General features: G+C 56.2%; 2 protein-coding genes across 3 annotated transcripts; one reads left to right on the plus strand and one right to left on the minus strand.

Moving 5' to 3' along the window:
- Positions 1–590: 590 nt before the first annotated feature.
- On the minus strand, positions 591–12,954 carry BAK1 (BCL2 antagonist/killer 1). Of its 2 annotated transcripts, none has more exons than XM_042833723.1 (6): positions 12,850–12,954; positions 9,538–9,651; positions 5,472–5,607; positions 5,246–5,389; positions 3,397–3,577; positions 591–3,257 (listed from the first exon to the last, which is right to left on the minus strand). In XM_042833723.1, exons 2-6 carry the CDS (start codon positions 9,620–9,622, stop codon positions 3,153–3,155), a joined length of 651 nt encoding a protein of 216 aa, XP_042689657.1. In that variant the 5' UTR covers positions 9,623–9,651; positions 12,850–12,954; the 3' UTR covers positions 591–3,152. The 2 variants fall into 2 exon arrangements, with proteins under 2 accessions (XP_042689657.1, XP_042689658.1); XM_042833724.1 differs by lacking the exon at positions 12,850–12,954 and adding an exon at positions 9,994–10,573.
- LOC122168296 lies at positions 12,579–18,426 on the plus strand. Its single transcript, XM_042833478.1, has 4 exons — positions 12,579–12,817; positions 13,227–13,454; positions 16,316–16,431; positions 18,339–18,426. Exons 1-4 carry the CDS (start codon positions 12,579–12,581, stop codon positions 18,401–18,403), a joined length of 648 nt encoding a protein of 215 aa, XP_042689412.1. The 3' UTR covers positions 18,404–18,426.
- The last annotated feature ends 5,085 nt before the right edge of the window (positions 18,427–23,511 follow it).

Consider the following 23,511-nt stretch of genomic DNA (forward strand, 5'->3'; position numbering starts at 1 on the left):
ATCAGAGCTGCTCCTTCCTGAAATGCAGGCCCACCATGGGCTGTTGAAAAGCAGCATCCCTGCCCACCAAACCCCAAAGTGATTCAGTCACTTTGCTCACACTCTTTCCTTCCAACTGTTGTGCCCACGTGAACAACCTTCTCCTTATGAAAGGCCACAGCAAAGCCTTCTCACCTTCTGCTTTCATTTCCCAGCTAAGAGTTTCCCACCAGGGGAGGAAGGCAAAACGTGGCAGCCATACCCCATAGCACCACAGCAGCTGGGAAGGTGACAGGAGGAGCATCCACTATGCACAATGCCACCTGTGGCTGGTTAAACACAGCTTATGCTGCCTAAAACCATGATTCCGCAGCACTAAACGTGCTGACCCAGCCTTTCAGGGAGCACCTGGACTTATCCTGAGAACCTGCAGGAGCCCAGCAGTGCTTTTGCTGCATGTCAGACTCCCAGCTCAGCACCGAGCAGCGCTGCTGTCACCCAGCAATAGGACACAGGGCTACAGGGCAGCACCCAGCAATGCTCCCAGTCCAAGCCTGCTGGGTGCCGGGGGTGAGGAAGGCAAGGAGAGATGAGAGCAGAGGGAGACAATGTGCTGACATCGTGAGGCAGTCCTCCCTTTAATCCCCTGAGAAAAGAATATATGGCTAGGAATGGAAACTTCCCTTCGTTCAGCACCAAGGTTAAAAACTCCCTTCTCAGTTCTGGTATCACAGACTGCATCAACGCTTGATCATCTACCACAGAGCTGAAAAGTCTCCTTTATTTAACGTCCCCTGGCCTTACACTGAATTGGGTTCAGAAGGTGAAGCCCTTCAGGAAGATGAAGATAACTTAGGGCTGTTTATGTGCTCCCTTAGAGTTCCCAGAGTGTGTTGGTAAAGTAGTGAACAGCGTAATGAGCAGACATGTACTGCTTTCTTCCCGAGGTCCTCTGCAAAAAGTCCTGCTGGAACCAAAGCAAAGCAGCCAGCGAGAGCAGTGGGGCATGCAGATAACGGGGCTGATTGAGAGAAAAGGAAAATAGCAATTAGTCGTTCACAGCGGCAGAGAAGCTCCATCTGGCGGTGTTCTCACCCACAAATGAAGGTGGGGACGGGGACCTGCAGGCTGTCTGTGCTCCCACCAGTCAGGGAATATCAAGTTCTGCTTGAGGCAGTGAAGCAGTGACAGGATGGCAGATGAAGCTGCATGGTTAAATGCAAAGAAGTGCACTTGCAAAGGGGACAAATTGACTGCAGAGCATCTGCACGGCTGCAAAACCTGGGCACAGTGCACTGCAGACACTCAGCACTTCAGGATTACAAGGAAAGCAACCAAGACCGATAGATAAAGAGGAATATAGCAAATATTTTAATGTCCTTCCAGTGAGTGCAGTTCAGGGCACTCCGCCAGGGGCAGGGATACTGCAGACATGGGGTTGGAGTGATGAGCACAGGAAGACCCTGATACAGAAAGAGGCTGAAAAGTTTCATTAAAACACAGAAACCTGAGGAATATCAGTGGTATAAAATTATGGCCAGTCCTGCAAGGCTGCCAGGTGTCCTCTGTGCTGGGGCAGAGCAGTCCCAAGACATTGAGGACAAATCTGAAGACAAGGGTAAGAATCAGTGCAGGGAGGTGATATGAAAGGTTTTACAAACAGAACAGACAGGCATCCATTAGGAAATGCCCCTGTTGGGGGGACAGGAGGGCTGCCCTGGGCCCACCATTCTCCCCCTGGCTCCCATGAAGGCTGCTCAGGGTGTGCTGCTGCTGTCTGTAAGGGTGCAGCCCCACAGGGATCCCCCTGCAGCAGGAGGAGCCCCAGCACAGCCCCACTGCTCATCGTAGGGCTCCTGCTGAGCTGCCCTGGGAGTGTGTGATGCTGGTACAGGGTGGGTTTGGCTCAGAGAAGGCCATCACAGTTTCAAACCTTAAAGAGTTGCCTGGAGTAAAAGGAACAGGGCTGAGCAAGGCAGTTAATGCTGGGATGTGCTGGGATGCTCTCCCTATTTTGCAGAAGTCAGAAAGATCTGAGATGGGCGAGAGGAGCCAGCTGCCCTCCCCCCCAAAGCTCATCTTCAAGCATCAGCCATGAACAGAACAAGGTCGGGCCACTCACCAAAGAAGCCATGCATGCACAAGGCTGTGTGCTGCTCCCAGCTCAGATGTGCCCTGGGATCCCTGCACCTCCAGCCCAGCTCCTACAGTGGGAGCAGGGACACGGTGGTGCAACCCCAGTGCCTCCTACTGGCAGCGAGGGACACCCACTGGTCCCAGTGGGCAGCATGCAAATGTGCTGGATAGAAATAGCCAGCAGAATGGGAGGAGGGCAGGCTGCTTGCACCCACTGCACGCTGCCCCACAGCTTTTTAGTGTTTGGAAAACCACTGATGCTCCCCAGGCCTGCTGGCACACAGCTCTGGGCGTCACAGTGGGGCTGGGGAGCAGGCAATGAGGCACAGCTGCACCCCAGGACCTGTGCCTGCCCTGGGGAGCTACAGTGTGGGTTGAGCATGGGCAGCCTGCTGGTGTCATGCATGTTCCCACCATCAGGTAGCCAGTGTGGTTCTTAAAGAAGGTAAGGGATGCTTGTTATAAAGAAAGAGAAGGCTCAAGTACTTGGGCTCAGGAGCAGAGGAAAGACGAAAGCAAACCCCACACTTTCTAATGCTGGCTCGCCCCTCCAGTGATTTGCAGACAACACAACCGAGGTTGGAATCCCTCCTCAAATACAGGCACAGTGTGGGATGGAGCCATCAGCCACGGGGAGCTTTGCGCCCACCCCAGGAGCGCCTTAAGAACAGCACAGAGCAGACACAGCACACACAGACAGGTGCTCTCACGGCAACGCGTCGGTTCCTGCAGAGCAGCCTGATCTGCTGCCTCACTGCTGTGTGCCACGAGGTCTCAGCGCCGCTCTGCCCTCAGCAGCCCAGCAAGGCACCAAGCAGACAGCAGAGCCGATCCCTCTCCTCCCCGCTGCCCCTCTCTGCAGCTCCCAGTGGTGTCTCCTGGGCGGCACGGCCCCGTGTCCTGCAGTGGGAGGCTCAAGGGTCCACGCTGCTCTCTCTCTCAGAGGTCCCTTGAATGCCCCTCTCCTGTGAGATGTCACCGCGGAGCAGAGGTTTGAGAGAGAGCTCGGCGGGACCCCCGCCTCCACCCCACGGCGGTCAGGGCCTGAAGAAGCGTCGTACCACTAAATGCCCCACCATCACCAGGGCCAGCACCGCCAGCATGTACTTCATGTAAACATTGTCCAGATCGAGTGCAGCCACCTGACAGAGGGAAACAGAGCAGAGCGCGTGAGAAGTGCCTGCCTCCTGCCTGGACCACACTGCGCTCTGCTCCCATCTCCTGCTGGATCCCACCCACCCCCCTCGGCCCCGTCCCCTGGGCGCAGCGCCCTCGCCTCACCCATCCTCCCTGCTGGGCGATCCACCGCGCAATGCGGTTGCGCAGCATGAAGTCGGTGACGTAGCGGGCGATGCGGCGCAGGAACCCCGTGATGCCGTGCTGGTAGACGTGGATGGCCATGCAGTAACCGAAGCCCAGCAGTGCGATCACCCGGCCCCAGTTTATGCCGCTCTCAAACAAGCTGAAATGAAGCCAATGGTCGGGTTACAATCCCTCCTTGGGGGAGGACGCCCTGCTTGGCTCCATCCCTGCGCTGCCCAGGGCTCCCAATCAGCGTGGGCTGCAGGGCAGAGCTGAGAGTGCTGCGCTGCTGGAGGAGCATCCCAACAGCACAGGGAAAGCAGTGGTTTTGTGGCTATGCACTGCATGGCCACTGATCACCTCACGTGCTTTAGGAGCACAGCCACCACAGTGTGGGCCAGCATTGCTTGGCTTGGCCAGGTCTCTGAAACTCAGCTCAGATGAAAACCTGGGGATGGCTCTGGGGTTCTGCACACCCCACACACACGTCCTGCCCTTTACCCCCGGGCTGCATCCCAGCACAGGGCAGAGCTGTGGAGCTGTTTGGGATTGTGTTACACAGGGTGAGCTGCACCCGATGCCAGTTTAAGCCATCAGTCTGCAGGCTGCAGTGTGCTACACATGCAGCCAGGATCAGGTTTGCAACCCATGTGCACACAGCATCCCTTGCTTGTGCAGCCATACCCAGAGGCAAGAACGTTTATATAGATCTAGGGCAAATGTGTATTAGAGCAGGATTTTCCCTTTTCCTGCACAGACAAATCTCTCCAAGACCAACTGATCTGACCTGCAGCGATGCTCCCAAGGGCTGGGGGTTCACAATACACTCAGTGCCTACTGCTCCTGCTCCCAGTGTCAGCTGCTGTGCACAAACTGCATCACTGTGTGCAGATTTGGCACTGACCTGGGAGTTTCTGGTTTCCAGCTAGGTTAGCAAGAAGGAAAAGAAAAGAAAAATAAAAGGGAAAAAAGAAGAAAAGTAATAGGAGGCTCCGGCCCTGTGTTGTAACCTGGTGCTGTCATGGCTGTCCCTGCAGGGCTGCGCCGGTCGCAGGGGGAAAGGGAGTTCAGAGCCTTGGATGGAGCACGAGGACACAGGAGCACCAAGGGACAGAGGTTAATTTACCTGTTTGCGGTGCGTTAACCGCCTCAGGGTGGCAAACAGCGCAGCATGGCTTCCCAGGGAGAGGGGAGCAGGAAAAGGACAGAAGAGAGGCAGTTAGACAACACACACCGAGCGGAGGGGCGCGGGGACGGGGCTGCGCCAGACCCAGGGACCCCTGCAGGGGTCTTCTGCAGGACCCTGGGTGAGCCAGGTGGCCCTATGGGCAAAATGCAGGGAGAGGGACGAGGGCTGAGCCCCTCAAAGCACAACTGGAGCTTCCACAGGCCGCTTGATGGGGCCAGCATGAGGCCTTTGAGGCTGCAGAGCAAAGCAGCCCAGGACACAGACTGAGGCTGTGCCTCGTGCAGTACGGGCAAAACGTCGTCTGGGTGTTGCCTCCAGTCTTCACACTGTTGCTAGAACATCCACACTTGGCCATGCTTCCCAACCCAAACTTTCTGCCCCCAGGCAGCTCGTGCAAGGGCTGCCAAGGGGACGGTGAGTGAAGAAAGTGCAACAGGAACAAGAGCAGACAGGCAGAGAACACAGGAACCGTAACGGTGAGCTCAGTCAGAGCTCAGGGTGGTGATGTGGATGAAGTTGGAACAGATGGAGCCCACGCATTGCAGGGGGCAGCTGCTCCAGGCTGGCTTTAAGGTTTTAATGAGCCGCAGTGCATCAGTGCCACCTTCCCTCCCGGAGGCGTGCTGCCTGCTGTCTCACCTGGAGGCTATGGTGGTGAAGTACTCGTAGGCATTCTCCTTGGTGGGCTGCAATGACTTCAGCATGTGGCGGAACTCCGCGTCGTACCGCTTGTTGATGTCATCCCCGATGATGGCCAGGCGCCTGCCCACCTGGCTCCCGGTGCTGCCGGGGGGAAGACGGGCTGTCATGGGCACGGACTGCTGAGCAGCCGGGCTCAGGTCGGGGCTGGGGGTGCAGATTTTACCTGCCCAGCTCCTGCTGGATCTCCATGATCTCCGGGTCCATGGGCACCTCCTCCCCTCCCTCCTCTCTCTCCTGCTGGTAGCGGTAGAAGGTGTAGCTCCGGAACACCTCCTCGGTCTGCTGGGCCACCTGGTCCTCTGAGAGAGGCAAGGGGGAGAGAAGTCAAGAGGCAGCTCGGCTGCTGCTTTCCCCAGGTTGGAAAGAGGCCACGCAGGCTTTTCCAGCCTAAATTTGTGCCGGCGTGTCTAAATCTCTCTCTAAATCTCTCAAGCACCCTTGGTGGCTCTCCTATTCAGCCTGCACTTCGAAAGCCAAGGACAAGTGACAAGAGCACCCACACGCATCAGTAATTCCAACTCAAACAGTTCTACGTTTTACAACCCTATCAGTTTATGAGATGTAGTGGTGCCCCATCCCTAGAGACACCCAACTCAGGGCTCTGTGCACCCAATTGAACCGTGGGTGTCTCTGTTTGTTGTAGGGAGTGGGACCAGATGGCCTTTAATGGTCCCTCCCAACTCCAAACCACCCCATGATTCAATGCCACTTCTACCCTTGGCAGTTGCAGGAAATGGTTTGGGTTCATGGCTGTAAATGTTTGGAAAGCAGAAGGTAAAACAAAAGCAGTCTGACATATATTCATTCTCAGAAAGGTGATTTTGAAGTCACCCTTGAGGGCACGTACCCACATTTTGAATGCTTTTTTTTGGCAAGACAACAGGACTGTTACCACACAAAGCTGACCTTCAGTGCTGCACTTGGAGCTCTGTCCACACGCCAGCATTTCTCAGTGCAGAACGGTTCAGCACAGTGCAGGAATCCCAGATCCAACCCCAACCAGGAGCCAGAGCTCCATGCAGCATCCCTCAGCAAACAGCACGGGGCTGCTTCTTTTTAAATGCCACCATTTAAAAGTACCCCTGCATGGCACCAGCAGCGACACGGTGACCAAAAGCTGAGCTGCTGATGCCAGCATGCTGGGGGGCACATCTTGTGGGCAGCACTCAATCCCCATAGGGGTGGGAAGGAGCTGAAGCTCCAAGGGGTATCTGAGTCCAAAGGGATGCGGTGCTCACACAGCACACAGAAAGCTCCTGGGTAAGTACCTGGGGTCATGGCATGGCTCTGATCGGAGCCATGTGTTCTGAACTGAGAAATAAAGTGCTCACAGCACTGCATCCCCGGCAGCCATAAGCCCAGGGTTTGGAGGAATCACCTCTCAGGTCTCATGAACACGCTTTTCCCATTTTCTTTCTCCAGAAGCACACAGCAGACCAACAGCAGCACTGCTGCTCAGCTGCAAACCCAGTAGAACCCTGCCCCAGCACCCAGCACAGCCACCTGCCGTGCTGCACACACAATTCTCTGTCTGCTTACGCTTCCAGCACAGAGATGCTCCTTCCTGAGCCACATCCCAGCACTGGGGCACAGCATCCTGGCAGCCCCATCAAACCCCGCAGCCTGCCCACGCCATGCTGGTCACTGCAGTGTGACACTGTCCTGCCCCATGTGCAGCTCCACGGGGACAGACCTACCTGGGTGGGTGCAGGGATAGGAGAGGACTGCCGTGCAAAGCTCGGGTTGCACAAGCTTAGGCTGTGTAAATAAAGGTGAAGGGAAATGACGAGCACTGGTGGCTGTGTTTTCAGAGAGGGTTTGTTTGGCGATAAACGAATCCCACCTTATGGAGGAGTGCAGCACAGGGCAGTGAGCAGAAAATGAAACCGACTGAGTCACAGTTTCATGAGAGGCAGAGCAAACAGCCTGCAGGAGCAAAAGAGGAAATAAGCGTACCCAAAAATCCCTGCTCTAACCACCCCGGGCACTATTTTTAGTGGTACAAGGACACCTTGGATACATGACTGCAGCAAGAGGTGCGGCTGTTTGCACAATGATTGGTACCCCAACCTGGAAACATCAGCTCCGAGGGGAGAGGACAGCTCTTCATCTATTGGTGCTGCAGATGGGCACTGCAGGTGGTTTAAGCCCCTCTGTGGAATCTGAGAGCCCCAACCGAAGCAGCCAGGACCCTCCTTCCCCCGCTCCATTTGCAGGTGGTTTTGGAGACGAAGACACGGATTACTCACAGATGTGTGACTAACACCCCCTGAGCAAGGATTTATCAACTGCTGACTGACTTCACGCGCAGTGCCAAGTCCACAGCAAAGATAAACAGCGAAGGACCAAGCCTTACAGCCCTCCAGCTATGTATGTGAGCATCAGACACAGGCAGTGAGACAGCCCAGGTTAATGTCAGGAAGAGCTGAGCACTGCAGGCTGTGTTGGATGGATGGGCTTTCCAAGCACAGCCCTGCCAGCCCTGCAGAGATGTGCAGCACATCTTTCTCCATCCCACAACACTAACAGACACAGCAACACATCCACCTCTCTTAACAAAGCCCTGCGCCATTCTGGCTGAGGTGGTCCACAGGGAGATATTAAATGAGACCACATGGACTCATTCTTCCTCCCTGCAGGGAGGCACACTGCACTGCATGAGAGTTAGCCATGCCCATGGGCTGTGCCATTGGTCTGAGCCTCAGCGTTGGTACGCAAAGCATTCCCAGAGCTGTGCTGAACAGGGAAGCACTGCCAGCCCCAGCTCACAGCTGGGAAATGAAGCAGGGTGAGGTGAATGAGTGCTTCTTGGAAGCAGAAGCCAACCTCCCCAGCTCAGCTCAGCGCTGTTCTGGAGAGTTCCCTTCCCTTGACTGGGCTGCCCATGAGCCAAGCTCCTCCTCTCCATCACATCCTGCTGGGAGCACAGAAACCCTGTCTTCACCTGCAGCACTCACAGCTCCAAGAAGTGCAGACTGCCACCCAGCCTGGAAACAGCAGCACTTCATCCTGCTACCAGCAACACCCAGCACAGCAAGGGCTCAGGACAACACTCACACAGCATACGGACAAAACCCCGTGCATCCACAGGCAAACAAAACAAGGCAAGCAGGCGAGCCCAAAGGCATCACCCAGGTGACAAAAGCCTTCTTGCACCCAAAGTCCACAGCACCAGTGGGAGCTGCACGTTCCCAGTGCACAGCAGCCCAAGCACAGGATCCCACCGCAGGTCCTGGCAGCCCCTTTTTGGGCAGCGGGCTGTGCAGGAAGCACAGCTCACAGCAGTGTGGTTAGAGTTCAGGGCCCGATCCTCTCACTGGTTTTAACAACAGCATCTCATTGGCCTCAAACAGGAAATCGCATACGTAAACAGCTCTGCTCATTTATTTGTTTTTATGCCTCGTAGACCTTGGTAAGGGAAGGACGGCTTTGTCTCCTGCACTGTGCTCATGTGCGATCCAGAGCTACTGATGGAGAGGGCCATGCCAGGGTACAAACAGCCCCATCAGGCAATAAAGCAGCCCTGAGCCAGGTCTGAGCTCGGATACATAAACAGTGAGGGAGGGCTTCTAATCTCTGCTATTGACAGAGCTGCAGTGACTCACGTTATTTACAGGTCCACCTGCAGAACAGGTTAAGAAGTCACTCGTATCGAAAAGCGCTCTGTGCAGCAGCATTTTATCACTGGGGGACGAAAAAGGAGCTGAGGTTTGTGCCTGGTTCCTTTCAGCCCTGCTCCCAGTTTCACCCATCGGCGGGCAGCAGCACTGCAGTGCTTCCCAAGGCACAGCACACCTCCTGCACCCTGCAGCCAATGCAACACGACTGAGAGCAGCTGCTGGAGGCAGCACCGCACATCCCCTGCGTGCTCGAACCCTCAGACACCTTTCCCTCACTTGTGTTCATGGAAGGAAAAGTAAATTGCAGCTGGCATCTGCGGCACAGAGAGCCCTATGTGGCTACACTGAGCTCCCAGCACAGCTCCCAGCAGCTCCCCATGCTGTTTGCTCCATGCTCTGTGCTCCCCCCTGCACAAATCCATGACACCCAGCATCTCCCACCAGCACGTGAGCTCAGCGTTCCATTCTGCAGACCTTTATAAGCTGATGGATCACCCCAGCCTTACAAAAAGCCCTGGAGGTACGGAATGCTGCCTTTTACAAAGAAGCACGTGCCAAGAACATTTCAGCGCGCTCCCTCCCCATGAATATCACGTCCCCCTTTTTTACCTGAATTGGTCTCTCGTGACGGCCTGCGCCCATTGCTGCCCTGGCGTCCGTGGGCCCCGGGTGGGTCCCCCTCATTCCCTTCCATTGCAGAGATGCTGTGGGACTCAGCGGGACCTGCAGGGGTAGAGGCAGGACGTGAGGAGGGCACAGCAGCACTCGGCATTGCGCTGGGATGAAGGCACAGCCCAGCACAGGGAGCAGCAGCTCCGCAGGGCACCCGGAGCTCAGCAGCGGAGCTCTGCTCCTCCACAGCAAACCAAGCCACGGCTGCAGCAATCGCTCCTCGCAGGCAGCTCTGCCTGCCTTTCCACAGCTCCTACAAAAAACGAGGTCTCTCCTTCCCTACATCCAGAGGCTCCAACTTCCCATGTCATTATGCATTCCGAGCTCCCCTGTGAACGAGAAAATTAAACGGAGTGCAGGGCTCCAGCTGCCCCCAGCCATCCCAAACTGTACCTGTGCTGAGGGCTCTGCAAAACACTCATCTGCTGCTCTGCTGCCCGCTGCTCGCTCTGACGTCAGCCCTGCTTTCTGCAGGGAAGGAAGTGGGGCCACCTGCCTAAGTCAGGGCTGGATCCCTGCGGCTGCTCGCCTTTTGTTCAGCATGCCAGTACATGTTCTGAGGCCAGAGCTCAGACAGGGCCGAGCTGGTGGGTTTTCTGCTTTGCACCAGCTTGAAATTCACAGAGACCCATTGGCACTCAGTTCAAAACAAACCCTGGCAAAATTTAAGTGCTGGTTACAGGAAAACAACCAACTATGGCAAGGTCAGAGGTGCAACACCCAGTCCAAGCTCGCAGATAAAGATTATGCAGAAGGAAAAAAAAAAACAACAAAAAAACAAATTGAGATCATAAACCAGAGTGTGAAGTGCATCCAGGGTGGGGATGGGGGCCTGGAAATGCAAACCGGCTCAGCAAGCTCTCACATATTGCTGCATTCAGGGACTCTGAGCCCTGCTGACACACAGATGGAGGGGCTGTTTTTTCCTACACGCCTACAGGGACAGGATTTCCCTTTTCCTCCCCAACCTCAAACATCCCCAACCAAGGAAAAGCTGAGGGCATGCTGAGGATCAGCAGTGGGGTCCGTGGGGTGGGAGCAGAGCTGGGTCCTGGGGCCGCCCCTCTCCTGCTGCTCCCTGCTCAGGGAAGGGCTGTGTATGGCAGCTCCACGAGATGCAATGCCCAGCAAGGCTAAAATCACAGCTCACCTTTCGTCTGAAGGCTGCAAGGAACAGCCTGGGAGCAGTTCTGTTAGCTCGTGGATAACCAAAGGGGGATGAATTCCTTCTGTGCCTCATGGCTGCACAGAGCGCAGTGCTGGCTGTGGACACATCCAGCATAGAGCCCAACTGCTCCAGCACACCTACAGCACAGCCTATTGATGCAGCTGGTTGTGTTTCACCTCAGCCCACTGCCCCCAGCCCAGAGCTCAGCACCAACGCGGGGAATTCCCCAGCATGGAATTTCTGGGTGACTCTGACAGCTCAACCTGCATGAGGTCTGGTGAGCGCTAGCATGCAGTGCCTGTGAGCAGCTGACTCATGTGATTCCTCACTTGCTGTCTGCCAAACCCTTAGGAAGCAAATGTGGCAAGCTGCAACTAGGCCATCACTTCAGAGGAACTTTCATTTTCAGTTTCCTTCTCAAGATAGGTCCTTGCAGCACTTTCCTCTCTTGCACCGTGGGGCACCGTGGGCCCTTTTGCACGTATCCATGCGTCCCCATCCCCAAAACTCATCCCCAACACTCTTGCAAAGCACAGGAATGCCCATGGCAGTTCACTGTGGGTCTGCTGGGGGCACAGCTCGGCCCTTCCAGTACCAAAGGCACTGCAGCTTTTATTTTGCCTGCATCCCGGTCCAACATCCCTTTGGTTTGCCCCATTTCCTTTTTTGTTATGGGAATGCCATGCCAGAAGGGGTGTATAGGAGGATACGACACCCACATACTCAAAGACAGCCCAAGGCTGCACAAAATGAAGGCAATGCAGGGCTGGGAGCTGCAGGTCACTACCAGCAGTATGCAAGTCAGCAGCTGCTCAGAGACTCATCTCCACCCCAGCTTTTTGCACTTGTAGGGTTAAAAGAGTTAAAAGACACAGCTAGCACCTAGGCTTTGGATTTAGAAATCCTTCTGCCATGGCACGAGAATCTTATCTTTATTAACACGCACATAGCAGGCGAAGAATCAACCTTCCTGCAGGCTTCCCTCATAAAAAAGACCTTTGCCTCAACTGTTTCTCATTTTACCCTCGTTCCCTTTGCTTAAAGGTCTCTGACACACATCCTGCGTGCCCCCATGACATACTCATCACTCAACTTCTCCCAGCTTTTCTCCAAAGGAGAATTCCTGGGTGCCAGGAAGATGCTGGGAACAGCCGGGGGGGGGGGGGAGGTGGGTAACGGGCTGGGCCCTGTGAACAGGCCTGGTTATGGGGCACAGCACTCCCCCTCCGGCCTTGATGTGCTAGGAAGATCCTGTTCGGGGAAACGCACGGAGCATCCTCTGGGAGAAGCATTTCACAGGCCTGGTCCCCAGCCCAAGCACGGAGCCACACAGGGGATGCAAAGTGTGCACACATGGGACCCCTGTGCCCCACCAACTGGCCCTGCACGGTCAGAGCTGGCCCTGCTCCTCCCGCCTGACCCAGACGAGCGAAACAGATGAGTTTGTCTCGATCTGTGCCTCCCCCCCCCTCCCCCGGTTCAGGGTTCGGCCCTCGAGCCCCCACCGCCCCCCTCCGACGTCCAGGCACTGCGGGCAGGAAGCGCGCAGCCCCACGTGCGATGTCCGCGCTGAGGTCACGGCCCGGAGCGGGGACAGACGTGGGGACGGACAGACGGACATCGGCACGATGCTCAGTACGGCTGTGCCCTTCTCCCCACCGGGCCGCCCGGCCCCAACCGCGGGGATGCCGTGGGAGGGAAGGGGGGGGGGGGGGGAGATAGGCAAGGAGGGCTGTCACCTCTGCGGCCTCACGAGGGAAGGAGAAAAAACAAGAACGACCCCCCAAAACCTGGAGGAAATATCACGAAAATGGGCAATATTTGCTCTTCGGGGCAAAACTCAGCGCGGGGCGATATCCCCCGGCCCGGCTCTCGCTGCGGAGCTCTGTGCGCTGTAACCCCCGCGGCTCTGCCCTCCCCCCTCCCCCCTCTCCCCCCCGACGCCGCTGTACCCCCGGACCCCCTCCGCACCTCCCCCTCCTCCGGCTCACGGAGCGATCGGCACCGCCCGGCCTGGCCCTGCGGCGTGGAAAAGCGCATCATCTCGGGGTGGGGGGCACCGGGGGTTCCCCGCTACTCACCGTGTCCCGGCGGGGACCAGGCGGGCCGGGGGGGGGATCCCGGCGAGCTACTGCATCCCCCCGGGGAGCTGCTCCATCCCCGCCGCCTCCCTTCCTGCCTCCTCCCGGCGCGGCGCGGGGGAAGGAAGCGAGCAGGGCCGGGGAGGAGGAGGGAAAAGGAGAGAGAAAAAAAAAAAAAAAAGAAACCCAACCCCAGACCATAGATGTAGAAGGGAGCCGGGCGGGGCTCAGCTCCCTCTAGAGGCGCCTTGCACCACCCGAGCGTGGGAAAGGGGCTGCGGGGCTGCGCGTCGCGGCTCGGGAGCGTGGGATGCTCGGGGGTGTCCGAGGGATCGAGGTCCCCCGAGCTGCGCGACAGGGGACACGCCGCTCTGCAGAGCCTGCACGGGCGAAGGGAGAGCAACGCACCTCTGCATCCCGATTCTGCGTGTCCCTGAGAGCCGCCCTGCCTCTTCATGGGGCGTCCTGAGCTGCTTCGGTCTGGGAAGGCTGCAGCTTTTGAGCGCGGTTGGTTTCCTCTCTGCCAGGCATCCTCGGGAGGGCAAAGTGCCCTCGCGGAGTCATTGGACCATTTCCAGTGGGGAACATCCCCGTGGAGCCGCCAGGTAAAGAAGGGTTGGCGGCGGTGGTGATTCACAGAGTGACTGAGGAGATCCGAAATCCACCTAGATTGGGAAAAAACCTGGGCGGCCAGAGGGGGAGAGGGTGTGATTCATGCTGGAGAACGAGATAGCTCAGCAGGGCTGGCGTTGGCTCGGCACCAAGCTGCCCCAGCTGCCCTCATCCGCGACGCTGCCAGAGCCTTTGCTGGCAAACGCCAGAGAAGAAGTTTGGGGCCTCTATGAACGCTTGACTGCTTGTGATCAATTCAGCTGTCTGCCCCGTGCCCTGGGACGGCGTGCCCTGTGGGATGCTCGGGAAGCTGAGCTGGAAGATTCGTTGAATCCCGGATGTGTCTGGCTAGGCTTTGCTGGCAGAATGACTGCAGAGGGCTCAGCCCTGGCTCCAGGGGTGTCCTGGACAACAGAGGAGGGCTGTGGAGGGCAAAGCAGTGGATGCCTGCAGTGATGGAGGGGTAGGGGACAGGACACCTCCTTTGTGTCCACAGCAAAGACAGGGCTGAGCTCAGGCTGTGGGATGCAGGAACTGCCACGTGTCTGCCAACAGCTGCTGGGGAGTGTTCAAGAGAGGGCCCATAATGGGGAGAAGAGGGGAGCTGGATGGAAAGCTCCAGCCCTCAGATAGCAATGGCAAATGTGACTTAGAGAAATGGTGGTGGTAAGCATTTGAGAGACCCTACGCATGGCTGTGCTGCTGCATGGACAGCCTGGTTTGTAATGCTGTGTTTTTAAGACCTTGAGGCAATGAGGAAGAAATTCCAATACAGCTTTGCAGTTGTGGATATGGAAATGAAACAAGTAGCCCCTGTTGTTGGTGTGGGTGCAGAGCCATAGAGCAGCAGCCGCAGAAGGGAGCCTTTGTGACAGGATTCACTGGCATTTTAGGAAGTGGTTTCACCACTTGTTTGATGTAGTCTAACCCTGTGCTGCTGCTGGTAAGGGGCTGAGCCAGCTGTGCGCTACCAGCCCTCCTCCTACAAGTGCAAAGAGCTGCTTCTAATGGCACAAAGATGCTTTTTTGGGGGCAAGGAGGGGTGCAGCCTGTGCTTTGGGAACAGTGTCCTGTGCTGCCTGCCCAGGTAACAAGAGGGAAGGAAGCAAGAGGATGCAGCTGGGGTGTGGGAGGGCCTCACTTTCAACATGTCACAGTGACATGGCAGTTTTAGAAGAGTTTTTTTGGTGGGGGAAAAACCATTCTTGCAGCCAGCAGCTTATGGGCTATAACCAAGCAGACATTGACTGAGCCAGCCAGGAGAAACTCCAAGTGCAGAAGCAAAAATGAGCTGCTACCAGTTTGTCTCCAAGTGATGCCCTACATCCTACAGGGGGGGTTGGACTCGATGATCTCTGCAGGTTCCTTCCAATCCCTACAATTTTGTGATTCTGTGATCCATGAGAGCAGCTTTGTGCCAGCAGCAGGGCAGCAGCAGCTCGGCCCTGCTGGGCACAGGGATGTGGTAGGGATGCCATGCTCTGCCTCGGATGGCAGCCCCAGGAAAACACCCCATCCCAGGAAAACACCCATCAGAACCACATCCTGCTCCCCATGGGCGGGCTGGACAAGGTGAGATGGGCAGTTGGGTTTGCTGCAGTTTGCTGCCACCGTTGTCATGGATGTGTGGCACTGCGATGGCAAACACAGCTGCTGCTTTCAAAGCCTTTCACCCTGCTGCTGCCTGCAAGAGTGTTACAGCTTTCTGGTGTTGGCCACGGAGCTGGAGAGTGTGTGAGCCTTTCGTGAGCCTTCCTCCCAGCTCCACGAGCAGTGCAAGCATTCAGGGTTAGGCCAAACCACGGCAGAGCTGAGGATGCTGCAAAGATGAGTGGCTGTGGGTTGAGGGGAGCCCTCCCTTTTAGGGCCCCCTCCCCGCCCTTGGTGTGCAGGTTTCACCCCACTGGGTGAAAGAGCCCCCGGCCCTGCTCAGCTCCGTGCTCTGAGCCGTTGGGGCCGTTGAATTTGAACCTAGTCTGAGCCGTTGGGCCACTGGCTGCCCTGCAGCCCCACTCATAGCACCAATGGATGCCCCTCAGGCTGCCCGGCCCTCCAGCCATCCCTCCCTGCTCCAGTTCTTCAGAAGCCTCCTTGGGTACTCACGAAGCTTGCTGGGGGCACAGGAGCCCAGAGCAGAGCAGCAGGAGCAGGGTGCTGCTGTAGGGCCCCGCAGCTGGCAGACTGAGCAGGTTGAACCCAGCCATGGGGGGATCCAGGAGCACTGCGAGGATGAGGAGGGAGACAGCATGGAGATGTTGCTGGGGGAGCTGCGGGAGGTCAGCCTGCAGGGATCACTGGGCAGCAGCACCAGCAGGAGCTGCCTGACCACCGGCACCAGTGATGTGGAAATGGCAGTGGAGGGCAATGGGATGGAGGCTCCTGGTGGCACCGTGGCCCTGCAGAGCGATGGGGCGGCTGGAGAGGAGAGAGGGGCTGCAGATGATGCCGTCGTTGACAGAGCTCTGGTGATGTAAGAGTGGGGGGATGGCACGGGGTTACACTCATTTCAGTGCCATACAGGCGGTGCTCTACAGAGGGCTGCCTGTTTGGGTACTATGAACAGCCAGCAGCACATTTCACTCGGCAGCGCTGAAATGAGTCCAGCATTCCCAGGAAACATGTGCAGCATTTCGGCTGTGTCCAGTAGGCAGGTGTTCCCTGGAGCTCCCCAGGTTGCTCCATGCAGACTGCAGCATCGAGCAGCAACCTGTGCAGCACCAAGGAACCTGTACTGCAGCCCTTTGCAGTCCTTGGCCTCTCCAGGCTGCTGACAAGGGTTGCAGTTGGATTCTGGGTCACAGACAGCAGTGCTGCTCCTGCCTTCCTTCAATTGTCCTAATTGCTTTGCCTCCAGGGATGAGTTCCTTCAAGGTCTGAGTGCTGCTGATGAAGACACCTGCTCTGCAAGCCCTGAGCTGATGTTTTCAATGGATCTTGACACTGAATGGGAGAAAGGGCATCTCTTGAAAGGTGAGAGGCTTAGAGAGAGAGAGGACTCCCTTCTCCCTCACCCCTGGCTGCTGGGATTGCCCAGGCAATGGTACCTCTCTCCTGCCTGTATGCTGCTTTCGGGGGCCTGAGCCTTGGGGCTGCTGGCTGAATGCTGGCATTGAGGCTGTGTGTCAGAGGACATCAGCCAGGGGATTGCCCTGGGAGTCAGCTCACTGGGGTGGTACCCAAAGGCCATGGCAGAGAGCACAGAGCATCCCTCTCATCCAGCAATGGGAGGGATGGGGCACTGCAGACTGTTTCCCACAGTCCCAGAGCCACGTGTGCCTGGCTGCTCTCCCATCACTGGAGGACCTGGACCTGGCACTGTGTCCTCTGTCAGACGTTTGCTTGCTGTGCCACAGACAGCACAGAGGAAGGGAGGTGGCAGCCCTGGGGAGTCACTGCTTTCTTCGGATTTGTTTCAAACAGCAAAGCAGGGTGCAGGATCCCCAAAAGCTGCGCTGTCCCTGTGGAACAGGTTCATCAGTGTGAACAGACACCAGTGGACTTTGCGTAAGGTTGGTGAGAAGACGGAGTGTGGGGCTAAGGGAAGGACTGCTGTGCAGTGCCCTCAGGTCTGAGAAAAGGTGTAGGGATGGATCGGTGTAGGGGATGCTAACAATGACCACTGGCATTGCCAAGGCACAAATGCATCAGATGTGGGGGCTTTCGGGGTTGTTTCTGAGGTTCTTTTCTACCCCTGTATCCTTCCTGGCTGAGCAAGCAATGATCTCAGAGCTGTGATGGGCAGCACATGGAGGGGTGTTGGGGTATTTGCTGAGAAGAGATGAATGTCCCCACAGAAGTAGAGACAATGGCAAAAGCCAGGCCTTTGGGGTTCCCTTCTTGGTCTTACAGACCCTACTGTGACCATGGCTGTTTAATTGGGGCCAGGGGTCACCCAGCAGCTCTGGAGAAAGTTGCATATGCAAAATTAGCTTGCTGTCTGCCAATCCCATTGCAATAGCTCCTGGGCTTCCCCGACACATTGAGCCAAAGTAAAGCAAGAGATGACCCCACAGAGTGGATCCTCGTGTGAAATGGGGTCTGAGCAGGGATGCTAATGATTACCCATAAAATCTGCACCAAAGCAGGAGCAAACCCAGAGGAGGCCATAGCAGGAGGGGGATGGGTGTCTGCAATCCGGACAACAAAACCTGGGCGAGTTTGCAGCAGAGCAATGAACCTGAAGTGAGCAGAGCCTCCAGCTGCTCTGCCAGGGCTCTGCGAGGTGCTGAGAAAGCAGCAGGGCCTGGTAGAGCTGCAGGAAGGAGCCGGGGTGGTGGGAGGGTTCGTGGTTTAATGCAGCTGGAGGATGGGTGTGGGGTGTGAGCAGCACCATGTGGATATCGGGCAAATCCGGCCCCCTCTCTGCTAGCGGGTGCAGTGCACCAAATCAGCTCCTGGAGAAACGGTCGATTCTTTGTTCCAGACAGCAGAGATGGACTCTGGGTCAGTGTTTTAACAGCAGTTCGAGGAGCTGCCTGAGCCTGTTTGTAAGTTTTTGAAGCAGATCAACAACCAGCATAACTGTACTGCAGTACAGTACTTCTCTGCCAGGGAAAACCGAGGGGACGAGAACTAAAGGAGCAGTTTTGGGAGTCCAGAGACCACAGTCCTGCTGGGCTTTGTCATTCACTCCCTGTGTGAGCAGGCCCAGCCTCTGCCCTGCCTGCCTCAGCTTCCCATCCAGACCAGAAGACATCCTCTGCATTGCACGCAGCACTTCTGAGACCTATGGATGGCAAACTGGGGTGGTGGCAGAGGGCAGACGTAGCATTGTTTTGTCAAGATCAGCCACTGGAAATAGCATTACATCAGAATCCAATTGCACGGAGAAGTTTTGCCCACTCTAATGTCTTTTTTCTTCAATCCTTTTGCTGCAGGCTCGTGCCTCGAGGAGCTCGATAGAGCTGGAAAGCGAGGAACAGCCGCTCCTGCGGGCAGATGAGAGCAGCCCTACGAGCCCCGAGCTCCCCGTCCTGCCCGCAGAACCTTCTGCAGCGCTGCCGGTGTCCAGGTGGGCTCCTCCTCCTGCGATGGGAGCATCCTTCCGCCGGGGCCGCGTCGGTCCGTCCCGCCTGGGTCTGCCGGTCCTCAGAGCCGTGCGGAGGGATCCCCTCGCAGCACCAGGTGGCACTCTCGGACTTCAAACCGAGCCGGGACAACGCAGCCGAACGCCGCAGACGCGCGTGGGAGCGTGCGGGGCCGCGCCGGCTCTCCGCGCCCGGCTGGGGGGCGGCGGGGATGGAAGGATGGGAACAGCGACCCCCAGAGGCGGGGGGATACGGAGCCGTGGTGCTCATGCAGCGCACAGCCGATGTGCTGACGGCGGGTCCGGCACAGCTGGGCTGGCTCTGCACTCTGGATGGAGAGAATTGGAGGATTCAGGCAAAGCACTTGTCGTGTGCACCAGATTTATCCAGTTTTTATTACTATTATTATTATTATTATTATTATTATTATTATTATTTTACAAAGAACCCAGCAGATCCAGGCCTTGTTCTTACAGCAGCTATTGGAGCTGTTGGGTGCTCATCAGACAGCTGGGTCCAGAAAGCCTGGCATACACCAGCTTGTCTCTTTCAGGAGTTGGAAGGGCTGTCAAGCTGTGATTTGTTTAGGACAAAAGAACTGAAAATACACCTTCTGCTTTACACACCTGGTGTATAAATATGGGAAGGGCAGTTCTGTGCGTCCCTACCAGAGGGCTGATGGTGGGGTGTGCAGGCTGAGATCATCACCTCAGACCCCTGCCTATGGGAAGTGAAACCCAAACCGCTCTCCTCATCTTTGTCCCAGTGCAGAACTGTTGCTCCCAGAACAATCCCTTCAAATTTTCCCCGTAGATCCAGAATATTTCAGTACGCAGAGTTGCCATCCTTTCCCATACTGTGGTCTCCTGTCTTTTTCCTAATCTCCCGGGAAAGCCAAGCCCATCACCTCCTGAGTGGCAGGGCTTTGCAGGCACAGTGACCACCTCTTTGACACACTTCTTTCTTCTGCCAAGGTTTTCCAAAAGCAGAGCAGCCGCTGGTGGCTTTGGGAGAAGCCAGGCAGAGCTGGGAGCAAACAGAGCAGGAATGCCTGGAGAAGGCTGAGGTCAGTCTGGAAGGGAAAAACACGATTGGTGCCCTGATGTGGGAGCTGGGAGCCACTGTGGTGCTCTGTGCTCATTGCTTGTTGTCACCTGGTCAGAGGGGGTCAGGCTGCGCGCCACCTCCTCCAACAAGTCAGGGCCAGTGTGCTGAAAGCTGCACAGTGCCAGCAGCACAGATCTGTTTAGATAAAGCTGTTCATTTCTGCAGAAACAGCCCTGCCTTTCAATGAGGTTTTGTATAAGATGGGCCTGGTTTTAAGGCTGTGCCTCTGAGCAGTCTGGCTCTGCACTCCCTGCCTCAGTTTCCCCTCTCCACGAGGGGTTGCATGCCACCTCCTGCTCCCTACAGCCCTGCAGGGACTAATGCCACGTTCCTAAATACTCCTGATACAGAGCTGATGAGGGCTCAGGGCAGTACCAGCGCTCCAACCCCAGATGCTGCTTTTGCTCCCATCACCCAAGTGTTGGTGCCAATGGGACAGGCAGAGAGAGAGAAAAAAACACAGCTTCCTCCACTCCATCCTGGGGCAGCTTTCCACCTCCCCCCCCCTCAAATTTCTGTCCTTGTCCTCAGCAGCCACAATGGGGGGATGGGAAATCCCGAATATTGTTGGAGATCTGAGTGCAGAGGCGGATTCTTTGTTTCACGCCGTGCGAGTTTCATCGAGTTGTTTGCTCTGCTGTTTTTTTTCTTTTTCTTCCTCTCCTCGCTGCAGTGTGTGGGCAGGCACACGTTTTCAGTGTGTAGGAAGGCACCTGGAGTTCTATAGGGTGCCAGGTTCTCTCTGTCCCTCTCCTATCCCCTGGGAGCTCTGGGGTGTGAGGCTGATCCCCAGGCCCTCAGCAGCTCCAACGAGTCTCTGCAGACAGGTTCCCATGCACAGACACGATCTATGGGCAGGTGAGGTGGGGGGATGCCTGGAGGCCTGAGGTCAGCTGGGATGCTTCTGGTGTCTCCAAATGGAGTTGGAGGCTTCAAGAGGCTTGGTTTCATGCTGATGATTGCAGCACAGCTCCAGCACCCCATGGCTCTCAGTGGGAGATGCTGGAGGTGCCCAGAGCTGCTCAGCTGTGTCCTCCCTCTGTCCCCAGATGCAGCACCTGCAGAGGTGGGAGCAGCCCCATGGAGCCACACCGCCACTGTCCTGCATCAGTGCTTCCCCTCTGCTGTGCCCAACCCGCCCGGGAGCCCCGTGCTTCGTCTTCCTCCTCTTCTTTCCTTTGTGTTCATCATTCACGTGCACAACACGTTTCCTTTCTGCTTTCTCCCTTTCCTGTTCCTTGGAGAAGGCCTGTGTGTCTCACCACGCCCATGGGGTGGACAAGTCTGGCCTGAGTTGGTTTCAATTGAACATTTTGTGTGAATGAGCTCTTCTTGCTTCTCCCTCTTTGCTCTCAAGTTCCCTTATTAAACAGTTCTCTGCTGAATTCGTTTTTCTCCTTTCTTTCTTTCCTTCCTCCTTCCAGATTTTTTCATGTCTTCCACTTTCCTCTCTGTAGTTTTTAAGGTGTTTTATGGATTAATTTTTTAATTTGGGGGTTAGAAAAGGCAAAGGAGAGGTGTGATCCTTCGGCCCACAATGGTCCCCTGACTGTTAAAGGTGACAATCTTGCATGCAGTTTTGGAGTGGGGTTGGAGGACCCCCGTAGAGGAGAAGAGCCTCTGCTCTTCATCTTCTGTTTGAGCACACAGGAGAAACCATGCGAGCAGGGCTGGAGGAGCTGCTGGCAGCCCAGCTCCTGCTAATCTGGGAATTGTATGCCAGGAAGCACACACCCAGCTGACCTGCCCCAGACAAAGCCTGCCGTGTCCGCACCGGCTCTCCAGGCGTTCCCTGCACGCCGTGGGGTTATTTCAGAGTTATCCCAGCATGGGTTCCCTGCCCAGACTTCCACCTGCGTTGGCTGCAGGGTTGGAGCGCATTGCTCCCAGCATGGCTCACATGTTCTCCTTCTGCAAAATGGGGCTGTGCCATCTAAACTCTCCTGGCCGACCTGAAATAACAGTGGTGAGAAGGGGATCCCCTCCCTGCTCGTCGTGCAGGTGTTCGCTTTGGACCCTAACGATGTCAAATTAACCAGGGCCATCATTACTTTCTCTGGGTCGAGCAGAGCTATTGCGTCAATAGAAACATCCCACATCACCTCTCTGGGTAGCAGAACTCTGCGTCCTTGATGTGTCCTTAGAAACCTTGAGCTCCAAATAAACTTCTGCGGGATTTCCTGTAGAAAAGCACTGTATAAAATGTTAGCGGTGTCTTAGCGGTGCCCCCTCTGCCAGGTCGTGTGTCACACACCAGCACCGGGCGAGGAGATGCCAGGAGGAAGGGTTTGCCTCTGCTGAGTCACTTGGGTTACACACACTGCCCTGGGAAGCAGCTGCTGTCATATGCTAAATGAGGGCTGCTAGAGCTGACCAAGTCATTTCCGCAGCGTTCAAGCATCCCTGGGTAGCGCAGCTCTCATCCCCGTGCCATTCCCACTGTGTGGGTGGGAATTGGAGGGGTCTGCATGGAGCCACGCTTGGCACTGCGTGTGGTGGTGCTGGGAGCGGGCAGGGTGCGTGCTGCTCTCCTCTATGAGGGCAGAGCTGGGCCCACCGCCACGGTGAGCAGCTGCACGCTCACGTGGTGCTCCCACATCCTGCACAGCGTATTTCAAGAGGTGCTGTTTACAAACACCAACACGGTGCAAGAGCAAGTGCTGCAACCTGCACGGCATGCAGGAGCCTCTGCAAGCCTCTCTGCTTTCCTCACGCTGATGGGAGCTGCTGCAACGTGGCGGTTCTATCGCTGCTGCAGACACGGATGTGCCATGGGAGCACTCCGGCGCTCCATCCAACTTCCTGCTCCTTCCCGTGTGTCAGTGCAGCCCTGCTGTGAGCTGCGTGCTCTCACTGCTTATTCCCCAGCCCTGCTCTGCTTTGCACGGGATGCTGCACCGACACGAGGTGAATTAGGCGGCCCTGTGCCCGAAATAACTTCCCATCTGAGGTTTCCCGGTCTCACAAAGCTGTTGTAAAGTTGAGCTAAGAACGAGAGATGCGCAGATATTCCAACAATATGAGCCAACATAATAGGATATTTTCAATGAAATATTCATCTGGATCCTCAGCCTGAGGAAGGAATGGAGCTCTGCTGGCAGCTGTGGACTCACACTAATTTATTTTTTATTACGACCCATTTGTATGATGATGGCAGCTGAGAGGTTCTAGAGATCGCCTCCAGCCTAAGATCCCATTATTTCAGGTGCTCTAAAACCGCAGAGCAAGTAGACAATCTGTGCCCCAAATCTGAAACCACTAAGGATGTAGCCTGGTATTTTTCAAAAACAAAGCTGCTCCAGCATGCGCAGCGCTTCCTCTGCACGGGGCATCTGCTGAGCTCTTTCAGATGAGCCTCAAAAGTCCCCTCTCAACCACTGGAATCGCTGTGAAAGCAATTGTCATTTAACCAACAAAGAGGGCTCAGAGCCCCGGCCCAGACGGGAGAAATGTTGGAGAAACAAAGAGCCCATTTTCGAGGACATCGTCCATCTTGTGCGTCCGATGAGAGAAGTGATTCAAGCCCTGGGGTGAGCACCCGTGGGCAGGAATTTCTCATGGGCTGAATCCTCCCCTCCCTCCTCCGGGATGCAGCAATGCCCACTTTTATATGCAGATATAATTGCTGCTTTACACGCAGACTTGAATCCCTTTGCAAATGTAGGATGTGGGGGCATCTATCCCTGCTTGCCCCAACCACAGCCCTCCCATAGGGACACGTTGGCTTTGTGGAGTGGGACACACGAACCAGGGATGTCCCAGTATGGAAAGCTGAGCTGGAGGTGCACCTGGCTGGGAAAAGGAACAAGTGGCCCCATCAGAGGAACCCACGGCTGTGCTGCTCGGCTGGGCCGTTCCCTCCCAGAGCATTGGAGCATTTTGCTCACTGAGAGCCGTGATTTTGATCAGAGGAAAT

This window comes from Centrocercus urophasianus, unplaced genomic scaffold (genome assembly GCF_019232065.1).
Source record: "Centrocercus urophasianus isolate 14NV4802_14NV808 unplaced genomic scaffold, USGS_Curo_1.0 seq_42, whole genome shotgun sequence".
NCBI lineage: Eukaryota > Metazoa > Chordata > Aves > Galliformes > Phasianidae > Centrocercus > Centrocercus urophasianus.

Bases quoted from the DNA above. Each gene is read 5' to 3' on its own strand.
- LOC122168296 (XM_042833478.1), top strand. From the start codon at position 12,579: ATGGGCAATATTTGCTCTTCGGGGCAAAACTCAGCGCGGGGCGATATC. The intron at 12,818-13,226 runs GTGGGGGGCACC...GCCGCTCTGCAG, and splicing joins GAAAAGCGCATCATCTCGGG to AGCCTGCACGGGCGAAGGGA. The intron at 13,455-16,315 runs GTAAAGAAGGGT...CTTTGCCTCCAG, and splicing joins CATCCCCGTGGAGCCGCCAG to GGATGAGTTCCTTCAAGGTC.
- BAK1 (XM_042833723.1), bottom strand. From the start codon at position 9,622: ATGGAAGGGAATGAGGGGGACCCACCCGGGGCCCACGGACGCCAGGGC. The intron at 5,608-9,537 runs GTAAAAAAGGGG...TGCCTCTCTCAG, and splicing joins GTCACGAGAGACCAATTCAG to AGGACCAGGTGGCCCAGCAG. The intron at 5,390-5,471 runs GTAAAATCTGCA...TCCCCCCGGCAG, and splicing joins ATCCAGCAGGAGCTGGGCAG to CACCGGGAGCCAGGTGGGCA.